We start from the raw sequence: 23,423 nt of genomic DNA on the forward strand, positions 1-23,423 counted from the left end.
AAAGTCAAGTCAAAAGAAGAATAGGATAACCTGGCCACATACTGGGTTATTCCGCATAGTTGGCTCTTCGGAGCAAGTGTGGGCTTCGTGGCCGTGCTGTTAGTGTTATCACAGACAGACGTTCAAGTTAGACTCAGCCACTTGTGTAAAAACATGGCCGCCACAAATCGCCAAGTGGCAATAAGCTAATAGATGGCGTTAGTGGCGTATGCGTCCCGCCACCATCCTGATCACATTTCGTTGACAGCATGACACACAACCGCTCCCACAGTCCACGTGCTTAACGCTAAAAACTATGCACATTTTTTTCGCGCTGGGTGGGTGATGTTCCCTTTTGGTTCTAATTTCTCATGTAAAAGTTAATTAAATCCATTGTAATTTTTACCACAAGTTGGCATTTAATTTACTCACAGATTCATGCTAGTATAACACCCTTGAATGATCGTGACTCATGTAAAATAAATTGGCGTGAAAATATCACAATTGTGTGAATCATTTTTAAAGTGATTATTTTGATATTTTTGTTCAGTGGGTGGTGGACTGGGTGGTAAGCGAGAAGATGAAGCCACGTGCTTTTACGAACTGTCACTGTACTGCAGCAATTTGCTCCCTAGGTGACACCACGGTAGAATTTACACAGGAATTTTGAATAAATTTGTTCCTGCTTAAACGTCTGTCTGCGGTGTTATCAAGCATTTAGCCGCATAGAGTCAAGGAGTGTGGGTTCAATTTCCGCTTCAGTCCGGAAGACTTTGCGTTAGAAACGTATTTCGACTGTGCCCCTGGGGGGTCTACCCCGTTTGGCATAATGCCGTATGGCATAATGCCGTTTGGCATACAGTCGTTTGGCATAATAGCTGTTTGGCATAATGCCATTTGGCATAACGGTTGTTTAGCAAAATCGCCTTTTGGCATAATAGCCGTTTGGCATAATTGTGAAAAACATTGCATTTGATCAAATTCCTTCCATTAAGCAAAGGGGTGTGTATCAACTGCTCACGATCGTACATTCCGTTGACAGTTAGTGATAGAACATACTTCTAATCATCATGTTTCAAGGGAACCAAAATCCAATAAAGCTCTTTTGGAATTCCATCATACATGACTTCCGGGGTCATTATGTCCGGGATATTATGGCGCATTTTTAACAAAAATATATCCAACGCCTAAGTTGTTCCATGTCATTTGAAAAAAAGGAACATGATATTTTATGATGCATCTTATGGTACGGCATATTACTGTACCACTGCAGTATCTTCCTTTTTCACGACTGTTATGCCAAACGACTATTATGCCAAACGACTTTATGCCAAACGACTATATGCCAAACGGCATTATGCCAAATGGCATTATGCCAAACGGGGTAGACCCGCCACTGGGCGTTGCATGCTAGTCTGTTGTCTAGTGTGGTGCTTCCTTCAAAGGACATAACAGTCCACTGGAAGCATATTAACGTGTCCGTGTCTCTAACTTACTCATCCACTATTCCTTTCACTAACTCATACATTTTCTCATTATCACACATACAGAAAATTTTGCGTTCCATCCCAAACTATAAAATCGTGTTTTTTCACTTCCCCACACGTGGCTCCGTTTGGCACATGTCATTTGAGCCTTCATTAGAGCCTTAACAAAGTCTTGAGGATATACGTCCTCTACATTCGGTATGTAGTATGTAGTGCAGTATGCTTAGCACATAATTGGTCACTATCAGTGGGACTGTTATGCGTAGAAATTCAACAAAAACCCCGTATTTCTAGGCATAACAGCCCCACTTTGAATTTCGTTGTTAAATTTACTTTATTCCCATAATACAAACTCTTGACTCTAATAAACACGCTATTCTTTATACTATTGTGAAGATTTTAATTTAATTTACCACACACATTGTCAATACGAGGCCTAAATGTGTTAAAATCTTGAAACGCGTTTTTCTCGATTGCATATTTTGGAACATGGGACAATTATGCGTATAACGGCAGTAAAAATCTCCAAAGAAATTCTTCAGAAGTTCGTAGAAGAATTCTTGAAAGAATTAAATGAATGGTTAGTCACTAGCCACTAGTCACTATCAAGATCATTGTTCAGAATTTTTATAGGGCACAATTGGCGACCTCTGGCGATTTTTCTTTGCAAAAGTAAGATTTCCCATAGTAAATCCCATACAAACTTTGAACGGCTATAGTTTCACCGATCGAGCTGGAATTCTGCACAGTTGTTATGGCTTCCAATCTACTCCAATTTCTCTCGCCGTTCCCTTACGGTACCTATCAATCTAGTATTCATTGCTTTCGTTCCCTAACAAATGATATTTATACAGTTAGAGACGGGGGACGGACCTGGTGTAGTGGTTAGAACACTCGCCTCTCACGCCGAGGACCTGGGATCGAATCCCATCCCCGACATAGTCACTTATGACGTAAAAAGTTATAGTGACGACTTCCTTCGGAAGGGAAGTAAAGCCGTTGGTCCCGAGATGAACTAGCCTAGGGCTAAAAATCTCGTTAATAAAGTCAAACCAACCAACAGTTAGAGAACCATAGTAAAAGTTGGTTTTCATGGCTAACTCGATGGTCCCTTAAATCGTAGTTGCACTGGTTTTGTGTTCTGTTATTCGATACCTCCCTAACTCGATGGTCCCTTCAATATCAAGTAAGGGAGAGATGACTGTACATTGATTATATTTAAAGAACAGCATTAAATAAATTTCTGAACGATTTCTTGAAGAATATCTTGCATTGATCTGAGCATCGGCAGAACCTCCTAAGCAATAAAGTACTTGAGTAACACTTTGAAGAGGGCTTACTGAAATTCTTGAATTACTTAGGTCTTTTATTGTCCGGATTCATTGATCAGTGAATCAGTGTTTCCTATCTGGAGCTATTAAATTCGTTAAATGAAATCATTACTTAGCCTAGAAGATGGATGTATTTTTGAGTCAAAAGTTTTGACTCCAAATTCATAAAATTATCTGATGAAAGAATGCACATTAAATTAGATACTTTTCACTAAACCACCCCTGCAACAAGTAGATAAATTTCGCTACTGTTTGCTCATATGATGTGACAGCCCACCCGAGCCGGTCATAAAAATAATCACGTCCCATTTCACTCACCTTGGCCGATGATCAAACTTATCAGCATCACATCCACATTCATTTCCAAGCGTTCGTCGGTCAGATTCGCAAGATTTTAGTCACACGCGTCGTTTGCCTATCATCCTTATCATTTCTCGGCGCTTGTTTCGATTGAGATGTAATTGGCATAATACAATTTGTCAGCAATAAAGTGACAGCTTCGTTTGGGTTGTGACGCCTCCAGGTCATTAGGTAACGTTGAGCTGGTCGAATACTCCCGTATTCTCAGTTCACGGCAGCTGGTGAACGACATGGATGCTATCGAGAGCAGTAAAGTGAGGTTTTCAGTATCTTCTGAATACGGGTAAGTGACGAACGATTGAAGTTCCGGATCATTTCAGCGATGGAATCGACGCACCTCTTTGGATGTTTTGGAAGCGACGGCGATACATGGTGGTGGCGATGGCATTCCTTGGGTACTTCAACGTGTATTCTCTGCGAGTCAATCTAAGTGTGGCGATCGTAGCCATGACCGAACTGCGAGAAGTTGTGCATCCAAACGGAACGGTTGGGTTTGTAAGTGACAAGCGAAATAATGTGGAATGGTAGGGTTTTAAAATGACCATTTTAGGAGCGCGAGTTCGATTGGAGTTCAAGCGTTCAAGGATACGTGTTGAGTTCGTTCTTTTATGGGTACATTTTCACGCAAGTGCTTGGAGGCTACTTATCCAACAAGTTTGGTGGCACGAACGTAAGTTCCTTTCTGAACTGGTGACTTGGTTCAATAATTTGAAATCTTCCTGAAGGTTTTTGGCGTAGGTATTGGAGGTACGGCGATTCTGACCCTCTTGACACCGGTTTTGACACGACAAGGAGCTGGTTGGCTCATCGCCGTTCGCATTCTGGAGGGAGCATTTGAAGGTGTAACGTTTCCCTGTGGACATGCCATGTGGTCCGTTTGGGCGCCGCCTAGCGAGCGGTCCCGGATTTCTTCGATAGCTTTTACAGGAGCATTTGCCGGCACAGTCGTCGCGATGACACTTAGTGGAGTTCTGGCAGAATCGTGGGGTTGGGAGAGTGTGTTCTATTTCTTCGGAGTGGTGGCTTGCTTATGGTATATGGCCTGGCTGTTGCTAGTAAGAAAATCACCCGAGCATGATTTTCGGATGAGCCAGAAGGAGAAGGATTTCATAATGGTGACATCCGGACGACAAGAAAAGGATGTTGAAAATGTGAAACATCCGTGGATGGCAATGCTTACTTCGAAACCCGTCATAGCTATGTCTATTGCCAGTATCGTCGAAGACTGGGGTTATTACACGCTTTTGACTGGATTGCCGACGTTTTTGAAAAGTAAGTATCGAAAGGTTCCAAACTCATAGGTTAAGGACGATAACTACGATATCTGAATTGAAGTCACAATGCTCTTTTTTGAAAGATAGGTAAGCACATGACCAGGCATTCATAATAGGGTGCTGAAATGTTTAATGAAATCTTGTTTTTATTCAGGGCCCTATTTAATAAGTCAAGTCGATCAAAAACGACTCGACTGGAGTCACTGTCGACCAAAATTTCGCTCGACTTGGGTCTGTCACTCGAGTTTATCGACAGTTGTCGCTCTATGTGACTGGATACTATGGGAGTCGATGGGTGACATCTGAAATATGCTTGCTTACTTTGATCGACAATGACTACAGACGAGTCACGTGAATTCGCTCGAATTACAAAATAGACCCCTTAATAGCACGAAATAGCATGTTTAAAAACTACTTTAGCTATTTTTAGCGGTCAAATAACGGCTATGTCATATTTAAAATTTAATTTAAAAATTGGAACCACCTTGACATTTTTGGTCATGTTTGACGTTTGCGTAGTCGACAAAAACCCCACAGGGATTTTGGTTTTGACACTGGGGTTGTTCCTATCTGACACTTCGGAAGGGACACGGAAAACAAAATACACCCAAAATTTGAGTTTAGGCCAAGGGGTGCACAGTGGTTCCATTTGTTCTACGAAGCGGTCATCAATCATATTACTCAATATCTGATGGTAAATACCATCATAAATTGCCAAATTAATTATGTTTGAGTGTTAAAACTCCATCGAGGTTGCTGTCGTTATTAATTTAACTTCAAAAATTCTGATTAGGATGTGGAGATCATATTGGGAATGCTCTATTATATGAATTATTATAAGTGCATAAAACCGCTTGCAATTATCTCTCTTTACGAGTCCAAGGTTAATAATAGTATTTACAGAGGTTAATAATAGTATTTACAGTGTAGCTTTACATGCTTTTTTATGTCTATATTAAAGAGACTTTCGGCCCGAGGTCGGTTCGTCTCTGCTTCACATGCTGTTAAGCTTACTTTTGGTACCGTAAAACGGGGTAACTTTGATAGTTTTTTCGAAGAAAACTTGAATATTAATGCATGCTGTTTCAATGAATTATAATTTATATTTTTAAAACAAGTACTGGCATCCTAGCTATCGATTGCAGTGGATAGATTGGCATAAGATTTATTTTGTGTGGATATATAATTTTTCATATAATCGAAAGTCGGTTTTCTGTTTTGGGGTAACTTTGATAATGGAGTATAAATCGAACAGAATGGAATGAATTACACAACATTTATAGGGCATTGCATACCTATAGGCGTTTAACGTTATATGGAAATTTCTAACTTGCATTACAAAAATGGTCCCAGTTGGTGAAAATGCTTTTCGCTAAGAGATTTGACACCATATTCAAGATCTATGATAACTAGGCTTTCAAAGATAAGTGACCAACTATTCAAAACTACATCGAATAGTGATCGTAGAACAGATTGTTTGTAAGCGTTTCAAAAATGCTAAAATCGTATATTTTTTTTATATTCGTATATGAAGCCTCAAATGTTTTCGATTCAAATGAAAACAGCTCTAACATGAAGTGTCATACTAATATTCTTAAGTTTTGCATTCATTTTGCTTAACCGAACAACAGAAATTATGATATTTCGTTTAGTATGTGGTGCGTCCCGCACTATCAAAGTTACCCGCATTATCAAAGATACCCCGTTTTACGGTATGTGAATCTAAAGAGCTAATTTACACTTTTCTAAGTGCCGAAGATGTACATACCAAATAAATACTTGAAATATTTATTAATTGGTAATGCCAATTTCACATCAAATCTCTTCCAAAACCAAATAACGAACATGTCACTTAATGTAATTAACCTTAAGTTTCAAATATTTACAATTGAGAAAAAAAACTAATAAACTATTTGGTAATATTTTGTTGCTTCTTAATATTTTTTAATCTCACAATTCTATATTTCAGCGCTGTATATATACACTACCCGTCATATATACGGACTCACTGAAATAAGTATTGCAACACTCAGCTGAATATTGAATCACCCTGAAAAGTTTAGCATCACCTCAAAACAGGTAATTTCACATTGCTATATCTCGAGATCCTTACGAAGAAGCTATCTTCAGCAGAGTTGTTCAGGGGATCAAGGACATCCGGAAGGCAAATATGTAGTTTAGTTTGCGATTTTGCCACTAAGTGGCGGTAGTGAGCATGTAAAATTGAGCATTTAAAACTAGTTCTAGCTTGTGATCCATAAGAGATAGAAAGTTTGGGTCTTCGGCAAAGTTGCTCAGGGGTTCAAGGACATCCGAAAAGGGAACAGTTTAGTTCGCGATTTTGCCGCTAGGTGGCGCTAGTGAGCATGCATTCAAAAATGAAGTGTCACATGACATGAATCATTTGGATATAAAGCGAATCATATCTGAATAAATTGAACAAGAATGTAATCGGTCCTGAATTACTTGTGTATGAAGTGAATATTACCTTAAACACTTGACTATGAAATGAATCAGATATGAATCACATGAAGTGATTCTCACCTGAAACACTTGAATATAAAGTGAATGAGACCTGAATGCCTTAAATTTACTTTAATAATCAAACATCAATCACTTGGATATTGAACTAATCATATCTGAAAAACGTACATAAAGTGATTCAAGCATAAATCACTTGAAAATGAAGTGAATCAGCCCTAACTTACTTGCAATTAGGAAACTGGATCAAAAAAGTAGTAATTAGAAATCAAGTGTAAAGTGAATGCATAACTTTTTGTGTTTCGTTCATCTTCCGTGGTGCTTTCTTTGCTTCAGGGTTTCGTTTTTACTACCACTGAAAAAGAGCCAGGCAATAGTTTCAGTTTTGAATATCGCCCTATTCTGAATAACTTAATAATAAAGTGAATCTGACGTGGAACACTTGCGGGTATGGAGAGAACTAAACTTGAATCTATTGAATTTAAAATGAATCAATAACTTGGATATGAATTCAATCAAACTTAAACCATGAAGAGATTCTGACTTGAATAATTTGAATATGATGAATATGAGTCCTGACTGAGTCACTCGCACATGGAGTAAGTCATACCAGAATCACTAGAATATGAATCAGATATGATACACTTGAATATACATTTGATCAGACCTGAATCACTTTAGTTTAATATGATTCCATCCCTAATCACTTCAACTTCCAAATGTCAAAGGATTTCTGAACAGCATTCTGGAAATTCTATCTTATCAAATTCATAATGTTTAGGTACAGTCATCCCTCCAGAGTAAACTGTTTCCCGGATGCCCTTGATTTTCCGAACAACTTTGCCGAAGACTCAAACTTCCTATCTCATCTGGCTCGAAAGATAGTATTTGTTTCATATGTTCAATTAAATATGCGTACTAGTGCAACCTAGTGGCAAAATTAGGAACCAAAAAATTTGATATTTGGATGGCCTTTACTTTATTTCTGTTCTTTACTTACCGAAGACTCGAACTTTCTATCTCTTGTGGATGGCAAGCTAGAACTAGTTCAAAATGCTCAGTTTTACATGCTCACTAGCACCACCTAGCGGCAAAATCTCGAACCAAACTATCTGTCTTCCGGATGTCCTTGACTTTCTGAACAACTTTGCCGAAGACTCGAACTTTCTATCTCATGTGGATCACAAGCTAGAACTAGTTTGAAATGCACAATTTTGCATGCTCACTAGCGCCACCTAGCGGTGAAATCAAACCAACCTAACTGTTTGTCTTCCGGATGTACTTGGCCTTCTTAACAACTTTGTCGAAGCCTCGAACTTTCTATCCTTATGGATCACAAGCTAGAACTAGTTTAAAATGGAATATTTTACATGCTCACTAGCGCCACCTAGCGGCAAAATCGCGAACTAAACTGTTCACTTTCTGGATATCCTTGATCCCCTGAACAATTTTGCTGAAGATCGCTTCTTTGCAAGTCGTAAGGATCTCGAGATACAGCAATGTGAACTAACCTGTTTTGAGGTGATGCTAACCTTTTTGAGGGTGATTCATTATCCAGCTGAGTGTTGCAATACTTATTTCAGTGAGTCCGTATTTATGACGGGTAGTGTAGATACTGGAATTTTGTTAAATATCTTGTTTTGAGGCTCAAAATATATACAAGAACAGTTTCATATCGTTCCTCAAACACTTTGGGAAGTCATGTCATACATATTAGAATGGCTGTTGTACCAATACTAATTTAATAGGATTTTATAGTCTCAAACCCCTTACTTAAACTACTTGTTAAATCAATATACAATGTTTCAAGTGTATTAATATCGAATTGAAGTATGAGTAGTGAAAACTTCATTATTTTGTATATTCATTCCAGTTAGCTACAAATATACTGGTATGTAATAAATTCTATGAATATTTTTACCATTGTCTCTTCTGGTAAAAACTCACAACTTTGAAGGCACGCTGCTCACTTATTTGCAAATTTTTGCAGCTAGAACCTTCACAGGTTCATTTTCTCCTCTAAACATGATCATTTGATGGCAGTAGTTTAATTAACTGTGATTAAGAACATATTCATAAAACGTACTTCAAATAAAGTGATGTAGTTACGAAGTGAGTATATTTCTATCCTCATTACTCACATCAATACTGACTTCTAGATGTCAAATAAAACTCTAAAACGTATCGGAAATGATAGATATACATCTGTACTTATGTTCTGTAATCTAAACTGAATGAAAAATCAATTGATTCTGGTTTGCGAAGACAATAAACAGAGTGCTGAATTCGCTTAATTTTAAACGTATTTTTAACAAATGAAAAATACACTCAATCATTCATAGCCCTATTATGTATATCATACAGGAACGTCTATAATGTTTATGTTTTTACATTCTTGAGATCATACACAGAAAAAAATATTTAATTTTCAATGTGATGTAAACTGAAGTCTACTGTAAAAATAAATCAAATTCGTGTGTTATTACAGCATCATGTAAATTTAAATGAATATACATTCAATTTTCAACAAAAAATGGTTGAAAATCACATGAACGTGTAAATTCAAAGTGAATTCAATTGAAAAATAATGGATTGGTCGTTGAAATTTACGTTTATTTTGATGCTCCAAATATGTGCATGAAAATAAACTTAAATTTACAACATATTTTTAGCTGTGTAATTGATCCATGAAAAGGTTAAGGAATGACAACCAAGACATTTTGTTTTTCGATTTATGACCTGTGGGCGGTACCATTGTCGGATGCTACAAAATCTTAAAAAAAATGTTTTTGAACTTGAACAAACAAAAAACATTTGAAAATTTAATAAACATGTGTTTCTGGACTAAACTTAAGCGTTTGGCATCAAAATTGGAACAGGGCTTTAGAACTCTATTCTTTCATTAATCATGAAGTGGTAAACAATCAACGCAGAGATTCTTACGTATCCGACAAAATCTTTCCATACTGACAGATAAACAGATATCCATATGACTGTCTGATATCAGCCAATAGTAAGACAGAGAGACAATTCAAATTCTCGCATAGAGATGTTCGCCATATAATATAACCCCAAGAATAAAAAATGCATAAAAAACGAGTATTTTTGTAGGTACGGTCGATGGTAAATTCTGAAGAACTATCAAAGTGAAAGGCATGAGCTGCTCTTCAGGCCTATATCTCTAATATTCTATGAATACATAGAACGGCAGTAGCCTTAATAGTATGACAAGGATACGTCCAAAATGATCATCCGGTGCAAAACCGAGAGGTCAATCAATAAGAAGTCTTTGTTGAGACAGTTTTGGAATACCTGATACTTGATTCAGGCCATCTACAGAAACTCTTGTTTTGGAAAATCAGGGAACATTCAAATATGACCCAGATAACCAGATGTTGCTCAACAGTTTACGTGCAAAGTCGTTTATTCATACAAATGCATCGCACCCGCATTACTTCGTGGATGAAATCGTTTGATAGATGAGTTCTTATAGACATTTCGTTTCTTCCAGTGTTCTCGTATAAAGTAAGTCGAATCAATTCGAAGTAGCTATCAAAATCAACTTTGTTATCATGGATTAAGTCACATGACGGTACAGATTATTTAGCTATAAAGTAGACAGCATTATATAAAATATGAACATTTATCGCCTCCACTCTTGTCCTTATGAAACCTTTTCGCGACATCTTATACTTTGCAAATATAAGTTATCGCTCAGCTTCTGAGACGCGAAGACGTTTTTACGACTGCGCTCCTCATTAGTCAGGCCTATTTTTTCTGATCGTTTATCGATATTACGTAGTGCCGCGTCGCGTGTGTGGTGATTACGCGATGAGGCGAGAAAACACCTTCCGCATCGATTACTCGAGCTTCCCCATGAAGCCGGCATTCGAAAAGGTGCACGGCTTTTGCCGCACAGTTCTCGGCCTGAAGAAGGAAGATGTGCTAAGACTACAGTGCAGTAGAGGCGAACAATGTGCATTCGTCAAGGTCAGCGACCTGACGCTTGCACAAAAAATAGTGGACGAACATAACGATCGACACGAAGTGGAGTTAGATGGGAAGAAGCACAAGCTTCGATTAACCATCGAAGATGGAAGTGTTGAGGTGAAGGTCCATGACCTCCCCGAAAACGTGACGAAAGAGAAGATCGTGGAGTTCTTGCGTGCGTTCGGTGAAGTGATCTCAATCCACGAACTAACGTGGGGAGAGGGCTACGAGTTCGCCGGCGTACCACTCGGCATATGGTCGGCCCGTATGCTATTAAACCGAAACATTGATTCGTGGATCACCATCGATGGGCAGCCGGCGTATGTGGTGTACAAGGGGCAGCTGATGTCATGCAAGCACTGCAAAGAGCAGGCACATTCTGGCATATCTTGTGTCCAGAACAAAAAACTTCTGGTGCAGAAGAGCTACGCCAATGTAGCAAAGCAGAGTGGCAACCGTCCGCCACCGAAAAAATCGTCCGGTGTGAAACCACCGAGAACAAAATCGGTAGGTCCAACCGCGCCATCACTCACCTCGTCGGCTGCTTTTCCCGAGCTGCCGAAGCCCCCGAGTCGGACCGAACAGTCTGTCCAGGTGACGAAAGCAAAAAGTCAATCCGACAAGATTGATTTAACGGCGCTCCCCAGCCCACATCAACAACGCGCGCACGGTTCGTCATCTCACCGATCAACTCAACAAGCCACCGAAGCTACCCAACCTAATGTTGCTGTGGTGGACTTGTTCAAAAAGCCGATCCATGCGCTGCGATCGCACAGCAAGAATGCCAACGGCAACGAAACCGATGAATCGACAGCATCTGCGAGCAGCAGGCGAAGCAGAGGCCGACCACCCGGCAAAAAGCCACGCCGAGAAGACGATGACGACGAGCAGGATGAGGATTCCCAATCGTAATGGCTCTCACATCCTACAATATCGCGTCCATCAACATCGGCACCATCACCAATCCCACGAAAATAGCAGCGCTGCGCACCTTCATCAACAGCCAATGCCTCGATATTGTGTGTCTGCAAGAAGTGGAAAACGACCAGCTCTCCTTGCCTGGCTTCGTCGTATACACGAATGTAGACCACACAAGAAGAGGAACAGCTGTTGCTCTGAAGGAACACATTCAAGTCTCTCACATCGAGAAAAACCTGGATAGCCGCTTAATCGCTCTGCGAGTGCATGATACCACGATCTGTAACCTCTACGCTCCGTCCGGCTCTGCTCAGCGCGCAGCACGGGAGGATTTCTTCAACGGCACTCTCGCCTATTATCTGCGCTATGCCACTCAGCACGTCATCCTCGCTGGCGATTTCAATTGCGTGCTTCGAGCATGCGATTCGTCCAGCCCCAATACCAGCCCTGCACTCAAAACTGCTGTGCAGCAGCTGCAGCTCCACGATGTGTGGGAAAAGTTGCGCCCCCGGGATGCCGGTTTTACGTATGTTTGCCGGAACGCACAATCGCGCCTCGACCGCATTTATGTGAGCAGCGGTTTGCGGGAGCACTTGCGTACCGCGCATACGCATGTCTGCTCATTCACAGACCACAAAGCGCTGACACTCCGTCTTTGCCTTCCCCAGCTTGGACATGAGCCCGGCCGTGGTTTCTGGTCCCTTCGACCGCATCTTCTCACCGACGAGAACGTTGCCGAGTTCCAAACACAGTGGCAATATTGGACTCGGCAGCGCAGAAACTACGGCTCATGGATCGAGTGGTGGATTTCGTACGCTAAGCCAAAAATCAAAACCTTTTTCAAGCGTAAATCGCGTATCGTCTTTGAAGAATTTCACGACGCACATCAGCGTCTTTATGCGGAGCTCCGGCTAGCGTACGACGGGTACTACCAGCATCCCGAAATGTTATCCACAATCAATCGATTGAAAGGCGAAATGTTGGCGCTTCAGCGTAACTTTTCGCACATGTTTATGCGAATGAACGAAACGCACGTGGCGGGAGAACCCGTCTCGATATTTCAATTGGGGGAGAGACGAAGGAGAAGGACCGTCATCACCCAGTTGCAAACGGAGGAGAATGAGACCGTTGCTGAGCCAGCAGCGATCGAAGCAAATCTGCTAAACTTTTTCTCACGTCTCTACACGGAGGAAGCCACAGCAGAAAATAACAACGATGACGGGTTTACATGCGAGCGTGTGATCCCACCCAATGATCCCATAAATCAAGCCTGCACGGACGAGATCACCACTGCAGAAATCTTCTCTGCCATCCGAGCGAGTGCCCCACGGCGTTCCCCCGGCAATGATGGTATCCCACGGGAATTTTATTTGCGTCTCTTCGACGTGATCCATCGAGAGCTCAAGCTCCTGCTCAACGAAGCACTAGCAGGAAACCTTCCCCCTGCTTTTGTGGAGGGCATCATCGTGCTGGTGAAGAAGAAGGGAGGCGACAACACGGCCCGACCGTATCGACCCATCTCGCTGCTCAACAGCGACTACAAACTCCTCTCGCGCATTCTCAAAACCAGGCTAGAGTGCGTCATGCGAGCCCACCACGTGCTGAGTGATGGGCAAAAATGCTCTAATTCGGAGCGAAACATCTTCCAAGCCACTCTCGCACTGAAAGATCGGATTGCGAGTCTCCGTCACCACCGGCGCACCGGCAAGCTTATCAGCTTCGATTTGGAGAACGCTTTCGATCGGGTTCGCCACTCATTCCTGTTCGACACCATGTGCTCGCTCGGCTTCAATCGGGATCTCATCGCTCTTCTCTCGCGCATCGCCAGCCGATCCACCTCTCGGCTGCTCATCAACGGGCGTCTCTCACGTCCGTTCGACATCCAACGATCGGTCCGGCAAGGTGACCCGTTGTCCATGCACCTCTTCGTGCTCTACCTCCACCCCCTGGTGTGTAGACTCGAGCAAGCATGTGGCAATGATTTATTGGTCGCATATGCCGACGACATCAGCGTCATCGTGACGTCAGCCGGGCAGATAGAATTAATGAATGAAATATTCACCCGGTTCGGGACTGTTGCCGGCGCGCGTTTGAACGTGCGTAAAACTGTGGCGATCGATGTCGGGTTTTGCGAGGGTAATTTAATAAACACCCAATGGCTGCAAACAGCCAATGTAGTCAAAATTTTGGGTATTACTTTCGCAAACTCGATTCGGTTAATGACCACCCTTAATTGGAATGTGCTGGTGGGAAAATTTACGCAGCAAATGTGGCTGCAATCTTTGCGTACACTGACGTTACAACAGAAGGTGATCATGCTGAACACGTTCGGCTTATCGAAGCTGTGGTACGTTTCATCAGTATTGCTACCGCTAGGAGTGCATACGGCAAAAGTCACCTCCACGATGGGTGCTTTCCTGTGGAGAGGAATCCCCGCCCGCGTCCCAATGGTACAGCTGGCTCGCAGCAAGGAGAATGGAGGACTGAATCTTCATCTGCCAGCATTCATGGCGAAGTCGTTGGCAATCAACCGACATTTAAAAGAGATCGATTCCCTTCCCTACTATAAATCCTTTCTATTCCACGATCATCCCCGCCCAGTAATCTCAATAGACCATCCTGACCTCAAAATAATCCTGACAAACTATTCCCACATTCCACCCCTTATCCAAGAAAACCCCTCCGCCGATCTCATCCACCGGCATTTCGTCTCCCAAACGGACATGCCCAAGGTGGAACGAAGTCATCCGACGATCGACTGGCTCCGTGTGTGGCGTAACATCAGCGACAACAAGCTCTTCTCGGCGGAGCGCTCAAAGCTCTACCTGTTGGTGAATGAGAAGTGGGAGCACCGAAAACTGCTGTTCGTGATGCGAAGGGCAGATGATGAGTTTTGTACGCACTGCGGCGGACAGCAAATTGAAACGCTCCGGCATAAATTTTGCGACTGTGCTCGTGTCGGCCCGGCTTGGACGGTCCTACAGCAGAGACTTGCAGCGCTAATGAATGGATGGAGACGACTTTCGTTCGACGACTTGATGCGACCGGCGTTGCCCGGTATTAGGAGAGCAACAAGAGTGAAGATATTAAAATTGCTTATAAACTACATCTGTTTTGTTGATAATGTTAACGGAATGATTGATGTAAATCAGCTTAATTTTCACCTGGACCTAGAATTTTGAAATTGTAAATAACTGTTTTTGTAAAACTTTAAATTGACTAGCAAATAAAACCTATTTTACTATAAAAAAAAAAAAATATAAGCATTGCATAGCGCAAATGGTGATTTAACGAGACACGGACACCGTCTTCAGCCAGCTGCACAGCCTGTAACTTCACACTAGACAACGGACAAACGTGCTCCAGTTGCACGGTCGAGAAACATTCCTGGCGAAAAGCTTCAATGGATGCAGCGGGAATCGAATGCGACACGATGCGCTTAAATGCTTGACGGCTCTAACCGTACGACCACGAGGTCCACTGGTTCTGTGTTCTGCATGTCGTTACCTCCCTAATTCGATGATCTTTTCAATATAGAGTTATGGAGAGTTGACTGTACGTACGTTTTGGTTGTCTGGTAATGTCCATTGTTTGGGGGGTCTGTGAAAGTGTGACAGTACGCGGTAGAAATCAGAATCCAAAAACAAGATTGTGACTCATGATATCATGAATCCAGTCTATTTTTTTTCTTATTCAAATACACCATGATTTGAACTCTATCTTGAGTCAGATTTCCGTAACCTGCGATGTGTGTTTGTAGCTGATTGGTCAGAATCATAAATCAATTGCCTCGTGCATCCGTTTCTCATGATTTGTGGTCCTGATATCATGACCCACCGCTCGAAGGTGAACTGAGTTCGATTGTTTTTTTTTTTAATCTTCATTAACGAGATTTTTAGCCCTGGGCTAGTTCATCTCGGGACCAACGGCTTTACTTCCCTTCCGAAGGATGTCGTCACTACTGAAATTTTTAGTGACTATCTCGGGGATGGGATTCGATCCCAGGTCCTCGGCGTGAGAGGCGTGTGTTCTAACCCCTACACCAGGTCCGTCCCCAAGTTCGATTGTTATTATAGTAAATCTTCGAGCTGTGAGCGGAATACCTATAAATTAAAGTAAACCGAATTTAGTTATACACCATTCAATTCCCTTGAGCTTACATAGTTAAATAATAACTTAACGTTCAATAACAGCTGGACATTTCGAATAGCCAGATGTCCTGACAAAATTATTTAAACAAAGCAAAGGTCACCTTATAATTTTATCTATTTCAATATAAAAGTATGGCGCAATTTCTTTATCTAGTATTTATATTTTGTATTCCAGCCGTCCTGAACTTCGACCTGCAAGAATCCGGGTTCTTATCGGCCTTGCCCTACCTAGCGATGGGCATTCTTCTTAGCGCATCCGGCTACCTAGCGGACTGGCTTCAAATCCGCGGCTACCTTACGACCACTCAAGTGCGTAAGTATTTCACCTGCGGTGCGTTTTTGGGACAGCTCATATGTATGATGATTGGTGCCTTGGTGTTGAGTCCAGCTCCAACGATTCTTTGTGTAACGATTGCCGTTGGACTGGGAGGAGTCGCCTGGTGCGGTTACCTACTGAACCCTTTGGATCTCTCGCCGAAAAGCTCTGGAGTGCTGATGGGAATCTCCAACGGATTCGCTGCCATTTCTGGAGTCATTGGTCCCATCGTAACTGGATACATAACCACCAACAACACCGAAGATGAATGGAGGACAGTTTTCTATATAGCTGTTGGGATCTACATCGTTGGAACACTGGTCTACTGGTTCTGGGCATCCGGTGAACTCCAACCTTGGTCACTTGAGATGACCCAACAAAAAAATCAGACGCGAAATGAAACGAATTACATTAGCTCAATAGAAAGTAAACAAGTTTGAAATTCAATCACAATCAATTTGTCTCGCTAACAATTCAAAACAACATTCCATATCAATTATTGAACATTTTTAATCCCTTTGGAGTTGTCCACTGCACGGTACCCCCTGTCAACGGCCCACTGTCAGCTGCATTAATAAATCACCACCTCATGTGCGTTCAGTCACGCCAATGAAATTCCACTCATTGTTTGTCACCTGTTAGGTCTACGGTCTTAACGGTAGGCTGAAGCAGGGCAACTTTGGCTTCGGGGCTGTTGAGCTGGCAGTACTGTTGGAACTGTCGTTGCAGGTCGCGATTGGCCTGCAGAAGCTGGTCCCGTTCCTCACGCTGCAGCACATTGATCGCCTTCACACGGTTGATTTTATCGAATAAAAACGCATAGTCAACTGGACAGTCGACAGGTTCGACAAGGGAGTGGCTTTGCTGCTCCAATCGTTTCTTGAAGTAATTGACATCGTCCTCGCATTCGTACTTGCAACAGGTTTGAGCCAGGTTCAGAATCAATTTTCCTTTTTCCAATAGCTTTTCCAGATGCTTCTGGACGTGAAAAACCTCGTAGGACATTTTTTTCATTCGGTCCATTTGACTGACGTCCATATGGATGATGTCTCTTTTGAGCGTGTCGATTTCCTCTTCAAGCTTCCGTTTAATGTATTTTTTTGAAATTATTTTTCGAGTGCCAGCAATTTCCACTTCCGTGATTTTCTTCGTTAAATGGTTAATGCGCAAATTGAATTCTTTAATCTTGTTACGGTTAGTCTGGATAATTGATTGCGACTGTTTATCTTCATCACACAAGTTTTGGTACGCTTTTTCCATATCTGGGTGCAGGATGGTGGTGAAATAATTGTTCAGAACACTCTTTATTTCTCCATGGAGATGTTCCATTCGTTGAACATTTTCGTCGCGAAGCCGATCCCTTTTCTCGATATGCTGTAAAAGGTAATGACATTGGTATAAAAGAAAACTAAACAACTAATTACGACTTATCATACAAAATTGATATTTTCGTCATTCGTCTTGATGAAATCCACTCGGTCGTCAATCAGCCCTTGTTCCATGGATTCTTCTAATGATATTAAGGCTCCTTCCATGTTCTGGGTGCATTCATTGGCTTGTCCCTATTGAATGTAAAATATTATTAGATACCTTTTATGGTTTCTTCCTTTTATTGAATCCTACTTCTTTCAATTGAACCTCCTGACCGAATTCCTGTAAGCGTAGTTTGGAGTCTTCCTGATACTGATTTGACAAATTGGTAACAAAGTATTGATGTATTTCTAGATAAATGAAAAGAGGTTTAATTTGAACATTATTATAACTATATCACTTCTTCTTATTTCTAGTGTAAGCATCCCAACTGGGACATAGCCTGCTTATCAGCTTAGTGTTCTTATGAGCAATAAATAAACGGCTTAAAACGGCCTTAATTGGCTGAAAACGAGTTAATACAACCAAAAACGGCTTAAAACGGCTACATATAATTTGAAACGAATTAATAAGGCCAAAAGACGGCTTTAAACTGCCTAAAATATTAACGACCAAAAATGCTCAAAATGGCTAAAAAACAAAACAAGGCCAAAACTGGCCAAACACGGCCTAAAACAGCCTAAAATAGCTTAAAATAGCCTAGAAACGGCTTAGAACGGCTTAAAAAGCCAAAACCGCTTAAAACGACAAAAAACAGCTTAAATCTGTTTTAAACGACCTAAAACAGTTTAGAACTAGCCGTTTTAAACTGTTTTAAGCATTTTCTACCGTTTCAAGCCGTTTTAAGACGTTTTTGACTGTTTTAGCCTTTTAAGGCCGTTTTAATTCAGTTTATGCCGATTTAGCCGTTAACAGTAATTTTTGGTCGTTTTAAGCTGTTTTAAGCCACTTCAAGCCGTTTTTGGCCGTTTTAAGCCCTTTCAAGCCTTTTTAAGCCATTTTAGGCCGTTTTAATCCATTGAAAGCCGTTCTTAAGCCATTTGTTTCAACTCTTTCAAGCCGCCTTTAACTGTTTCAAATGTTTTAAGCCGGTTTAAGCCATTTTTAGCCGTTTTTAAGCCATTTTTTAGCCGTTTTAAGCCTTTTTTTGGCTGTTTTAAACCGTGCTACGCTGTTTTAGGTCGTTTAAAACCGATTTAAGGTGAAGATATAACGAAGCCAAAGTTTTAAGCCGTTTTTGGCTTTTTAAGCCGTTCTAGGCCGTTTTAAGCCGTTTTTAGCCATTATAAGCCATTTTAGGCCGTTTTAGAATATTTTTCTGTGCATCAGCAAATAAACACCACGCATTATGAGATCTCGTCGAATTGAGTTTCAAGCCTGTTTTCGGTATTTTTCAGAGGGGCATATTAATACAGCATATTAAAAAAAACGAATATGCCTTACTGGACAGAGTAGCCCATTTCGCATAAGAAGGATTAGCATAAGGATGTTTCGCATACGGAAGTTGGACATAATGGACTATAAAGCCGTTTCATACAAGAACAGGTAGCATTTTAAAGAAGGTATATACAGTCGAATTTCTTTCGTTGCACTATCTTAAACGTCATTTTCTGACATAAGACGCAATTGGTAGCTCTGTTTTTCTTTTGTTCTATGTTATTTGACAACTCGAAACTCAGCCCGATTAATGAAAGTCTTTCACTATGTGGGCTACGGGATTATTGCAACGAACGAAAGTTGACTGTAATTCTCATTATGCCAAATGTCCGTGTGCGAAATATTCCAACCCCTATTGGAGGTATCCCGAGGAAAAACTGGGAATGATTTTGAGAGGAACTTTGATTAGTCTTCATTCAGTTAACATACTTTTCATATGCACATTCTTCTACAGGCAACCCTCCATGAGTTGAATCGAAACTACCATCGTTTCATGGAAATATCGAGTCATGGAACAGAAACCCGTTCCAAGGGACCATCATAGTAACCATGCATTTTTTTTAAGCCTGATTTGCTACTGAAAAGGAATCGCTAAAGAAATTTCTCGCCGATTCCTTGCAGAAATTTTCTACAGCGACTCCCATTTGAACTGACAGTTCTTTTCAATTGCGTACTGTGATCAGAAAAAAGCGCATTCTTGATCGATTCCTTGCAGAAATTTCCCATGCATCAAGATAGGCCGAGAAATTACTTGTCAGCAGCGAATCAGGCTTTAGATTTGATGTTTGAGCGGTGCCGAATTCACTGGTTTCCATGGTCACGTAAATAACACGGCACCGCTCAAACGTTGATGAGTGAACGCGTGCATTGGTCCATATCTAAAGATCCTGATAATCTTAAAAGTTTTCCAGAGACACTAACCTTTTAGTAGATGAATTCTTAAAGATATTTTTCATTGCCAGATGACAAATCCCATGTCAAATCGGTCAGCCACGAAACTCGACCATCTTCGATTTGCAATAAATTTTGCACATGTTATTGGAATGGTAGAATATGTGTTTTCCATAGAAAAATCGATCATTTTGACTCGAGAATAACTTTTTCATGCAATTTATTCGAAAAATTATAACACCGAAACTGTTAATTTTAGAGAAAAATGTTCTTTGAACATGTTGTTCACGGTTCACTGTTTGAGCTACAAGAAAAAAATACACTTTGAAAAAATATGTTACGTTTTTGATGAAAAATTCATAACAAAATTTTCATTTTAAATGACAATCTTGTTAATAGACAGATGTTTAGAACAAAGTTTCATGATGGAGAAATTCTTAATAAAAAAATTTCTAACAACAACTTTTGGTCGATTTTCGAAATTTTGTTTTTTTTTTTAATCAAAACGTTCTGTTGATACAATAAGAATCTTGAAATGATTCGAAACCATAATGAATATCTGGATAACTTATCTAGATGCAGCCATTTTCGAATTATATCAAATTTAATGCAAAACATATTTATTTAAATATTTCAATTGGCCATTTTCATTAGTTATTCGTGATTCCCATTAAAAACAGTACGTTTTCGAAAGATAAGACCATATTTCCTTCCACTTACTTATTTTTCTTGATGGAGAATAACGAATAACTAATGAAAATGTCCTATTTTATTATTCAATTTATAATTATTTGCATTAAACTTTAGATAATTCGAAAATGGCTACTTCTAGAGAAGTGATCAAGATAATCATTATGGTTCAGAAAAGTTTTAGGATTCTTATCGTATTATCGGCCCAGGCTTTGGGGCCCAGATAGCCGTAGCGGTAAACGCGCAGCTATTCAGCAAGACCAAGCTGAGGGTCGTGGGTTCGAATCCCACCGGTCGAGGATCTTTTCGGGTTGGAAATTTTCTCGACTTCCCAGGGCATAGAGTATCTTCGTACCTGCCACACGATATACGCATGCAAAAATGGTCATTGGCATAGTAAGCTCTCAGTTAATAACTGTGGAAGTGCTCATAAGAACACTAAGCTGAGAAGCAGGCTCTGTCCCAGTGGGGACGTAACGCCAGAAAGAAGAAGAAGATCGTATTATCGAAACGTATTTATTTTGACATTTTTTTTAAATCGATTAAAAGTTGTTCTTATAAAAAACTTTTTTATTAAAATTTTCTCCATTATGAAACTTTGTCCCAAACATCTGTTTACTATTAAGATTCTTTGTTGAAAATTTAAAAATATCAAAAATGGGGTTTTTGTGTAATTTAAAATTTAAGTTTTATTTTTGAACTTTCAATGGAAAAACATAAAATATTTTTTCAGTGTATAAATTGTTCTTGTAGCCCAAACGGCTTCTTAACAAAACATTATTCTCTAAAATTTACTGTTTCGGTGTTACAACTTTTCAAACAATTGCATGCAATGATTTATAGGCCATTTTTAAAAGTTATTCTCTAGTCAAAATAATCGATTTTTCTTCGGAAAACACTTATTCTACCGTACAAAAACATGTGCAAAATTTAATCAAAATCGAAGATTCTGGAGCACGATTTTTAATTTTTTTGGACTCATTCTGTATGGAATTCGTCTTGCAGCCTTTGATATACTTTTCCGAAAGCACCAACCATCTTGCAAATCAGGATCTCGAGATACAGAAGACTGAAGAAAAAGTTTTACTAATATTTATGTCATTAATATGAATATGTCATTGGTAGATTGCCGTTGATCTGTTGAACAACATTGCCAAAGGCAACATCCTTCTAGCTCATCATGACATATCATCAGATATCCATTGAACAGATAACTCAGGAACCAGTTGAACCAATTTCCAAAATTTAAACGAGAAAGTTTTCGCGAAGTTCTGAAAATCATAAAGAAACAAAAAAGTTATGCATATTTTAGTGTGTATCAGACATGTGAAAAGCAAGCAATTCAAGACCTGACTTATATTTCGAACAATGCTGATTTGAAAAGTGAGAATTAGAGGACCTGTATCATCGAAGAATTGATAATTCTGTTAAGTAATTTGAGAGTTTTACATTTAAAATCATTTAAAAAGTCGATTGTTGTAAACATAAGTCATGTTCGGATTTTGAGATTTTGAGACAGTATCGTCAACATATTTTGCCAACAAGATTCTGCACTTTATTTCATGCTATCCGGGGAAATAGCTCATTTGAGGCAATGACCCATTCGGGGTAGTAGCGTTCGGGGAAATGGGGTAGAGCCAAAATAATAGCTTTAGAATCATTTTCAGTAACACTGATGTAACCATTAATAGAATTGTGGGTACAATTTTGGATAGATATCAATGGAATAAATTTAAAAAAATTAAGTTTATACAAGAACCCCTGGAACATTCTTTGGAGAAACACCTCATGAGAAATTTTTGGAGAAACCGTTGGATAAATTCAAAGCCCTGTCAGCAGGTATGTCTGTATTGTTCTATTGAGATTGTGTTGGAATTTAATATGAGGAGATGCTCTTACGAATTTCTCAAAAAATTCCCGAATAAATATTTAAGAAAACCAGTTATTTACAAGCTTAGACACTTAGCTTGAACTTATTCTTACCCAAATAGCAATCAATCAGTCGTTTCAATCGCAACAAATTCCTCCCATATATGTCTTCTATCTCAGCGCGATCCCCAAACAGCCGCTCGATGTAGTTGTTCTTCCGGTCAAACAGCAGGAGAACATTCTGTTTAATTTGCTGCATTTCTTCCAGGAGTGCAGCATATTTGACATCGGCGCACATCCGATCCCAGTCCTTGAAAACCCGTTTTTCCGTTTCTAGAGAGAAATTTTGCTCGCGCTTCAAGTGGTCCTGAAAGTTTACGAATATGAGATTTTTCTTTATTGTAACGATCTGTTTCTTTTCAGTAACCAACCCTAACACATTTCTTCCGCAACTCCTCGGCCGCCGCCTTTTTGGCTTGCCTTTTTTCAAGCTTTCGCAGCTTTTTTAGCTCTAGTTTTGTCAAGGCCTCGGAAGTCTTTTCCGGATTCATTGGCAATGTTGGCGATAGCTGTCCCGGCGTAAAGCAGATAGCAGATCGTAATAAATTATCAGTCGTTCAACGGTGTCTTCGATCGATGCTATCGCTCAACGTCACTCCGTCGGCGCTAACTTGATTGCTAAACAGCATTTTTACTCCACGCCCTGTTACTTACTTTGAGTGTTTTTTATGTTGTACAGTCAAGTCACCACAATTCGATTATTTTAATCAAGAATTGAATTTAATAAAAGATAGTTTTATTACTCTTTTCTCATAATATAAACACATTTAGGAACAAACTTGGGCACAAATTAAAGTGAGTGAAATTTATCACAATTC

At 40.2% G+C, this 23,423-nt stretch overlaps 2 protein-coding genes across 2 annotated transcripts; one reads left to right on the forward strand and one right to left on the reverse strand.

Annotated features, from left to right (window-relative positions):
* Positions 1-3,093: 3,093 nt before the first annotated feature.
* Positions 3,094-16,744, forward strand: LOC5564465 (sialin). Its single transcript, XM_021842079.1, has 5 exons — positions 3,094-3,416; positions 3,478-3,652; positions 3,708-3,827; positions 3,883-4,429; positions 16,147-16,744. The coding sequence occupies exons 1-5, from the start codon at positions 3,388-3,390 to the stop codon at positions 16,725-16,727; spliced, it is 1,452 nt and encodes a 483-aa protein (XP_021697771.1). The 5' UTR covers positions 3,094-3,387; the 3' UTR covers positions 16,728-16,744.
* LOC5564450 lies at positions 16,679-23,306 on the reverse strand. Its single transcript, XM_021842080.1, has 5 exons — positions 22,977-23,306; positions 22,660-22,912; positions 17,911-18,008; positions 17,724-17,849; positions 16,679-17,661 (listed from the first exon to the last, which is right to left on the reverse strand). The coding sequence occupies exons 1-5, from the start codon at positions 23,094-23,096 to the stop codon at positions 16,909-16,911; spliced, it is 1,350 nt and encodes a 449-aa protein (XP_021697772.1). The 5' UTR covers positions 23,097-23,306; the 3' UTR covers positions 16,679-16,908.
* Positions 23,307-23,423: the final 117 nt, after the last annotated feature.

This window comes from Aedes aegypti, chromosome 2 (assembly GCF_002204515.2).
Source record: "Aedes aegypti strain LVP_AGWG chromosome 2, AaegL5.0 Primary Assembly, whole genome shotgun sequence".
Classification (NCBI taxonomy): domain Eukaryota; kingdom Metazoa; phylum Arthropoda; class Insecta; order Diptera; family Culicidae; genus Aedes; species Aedes aegypti.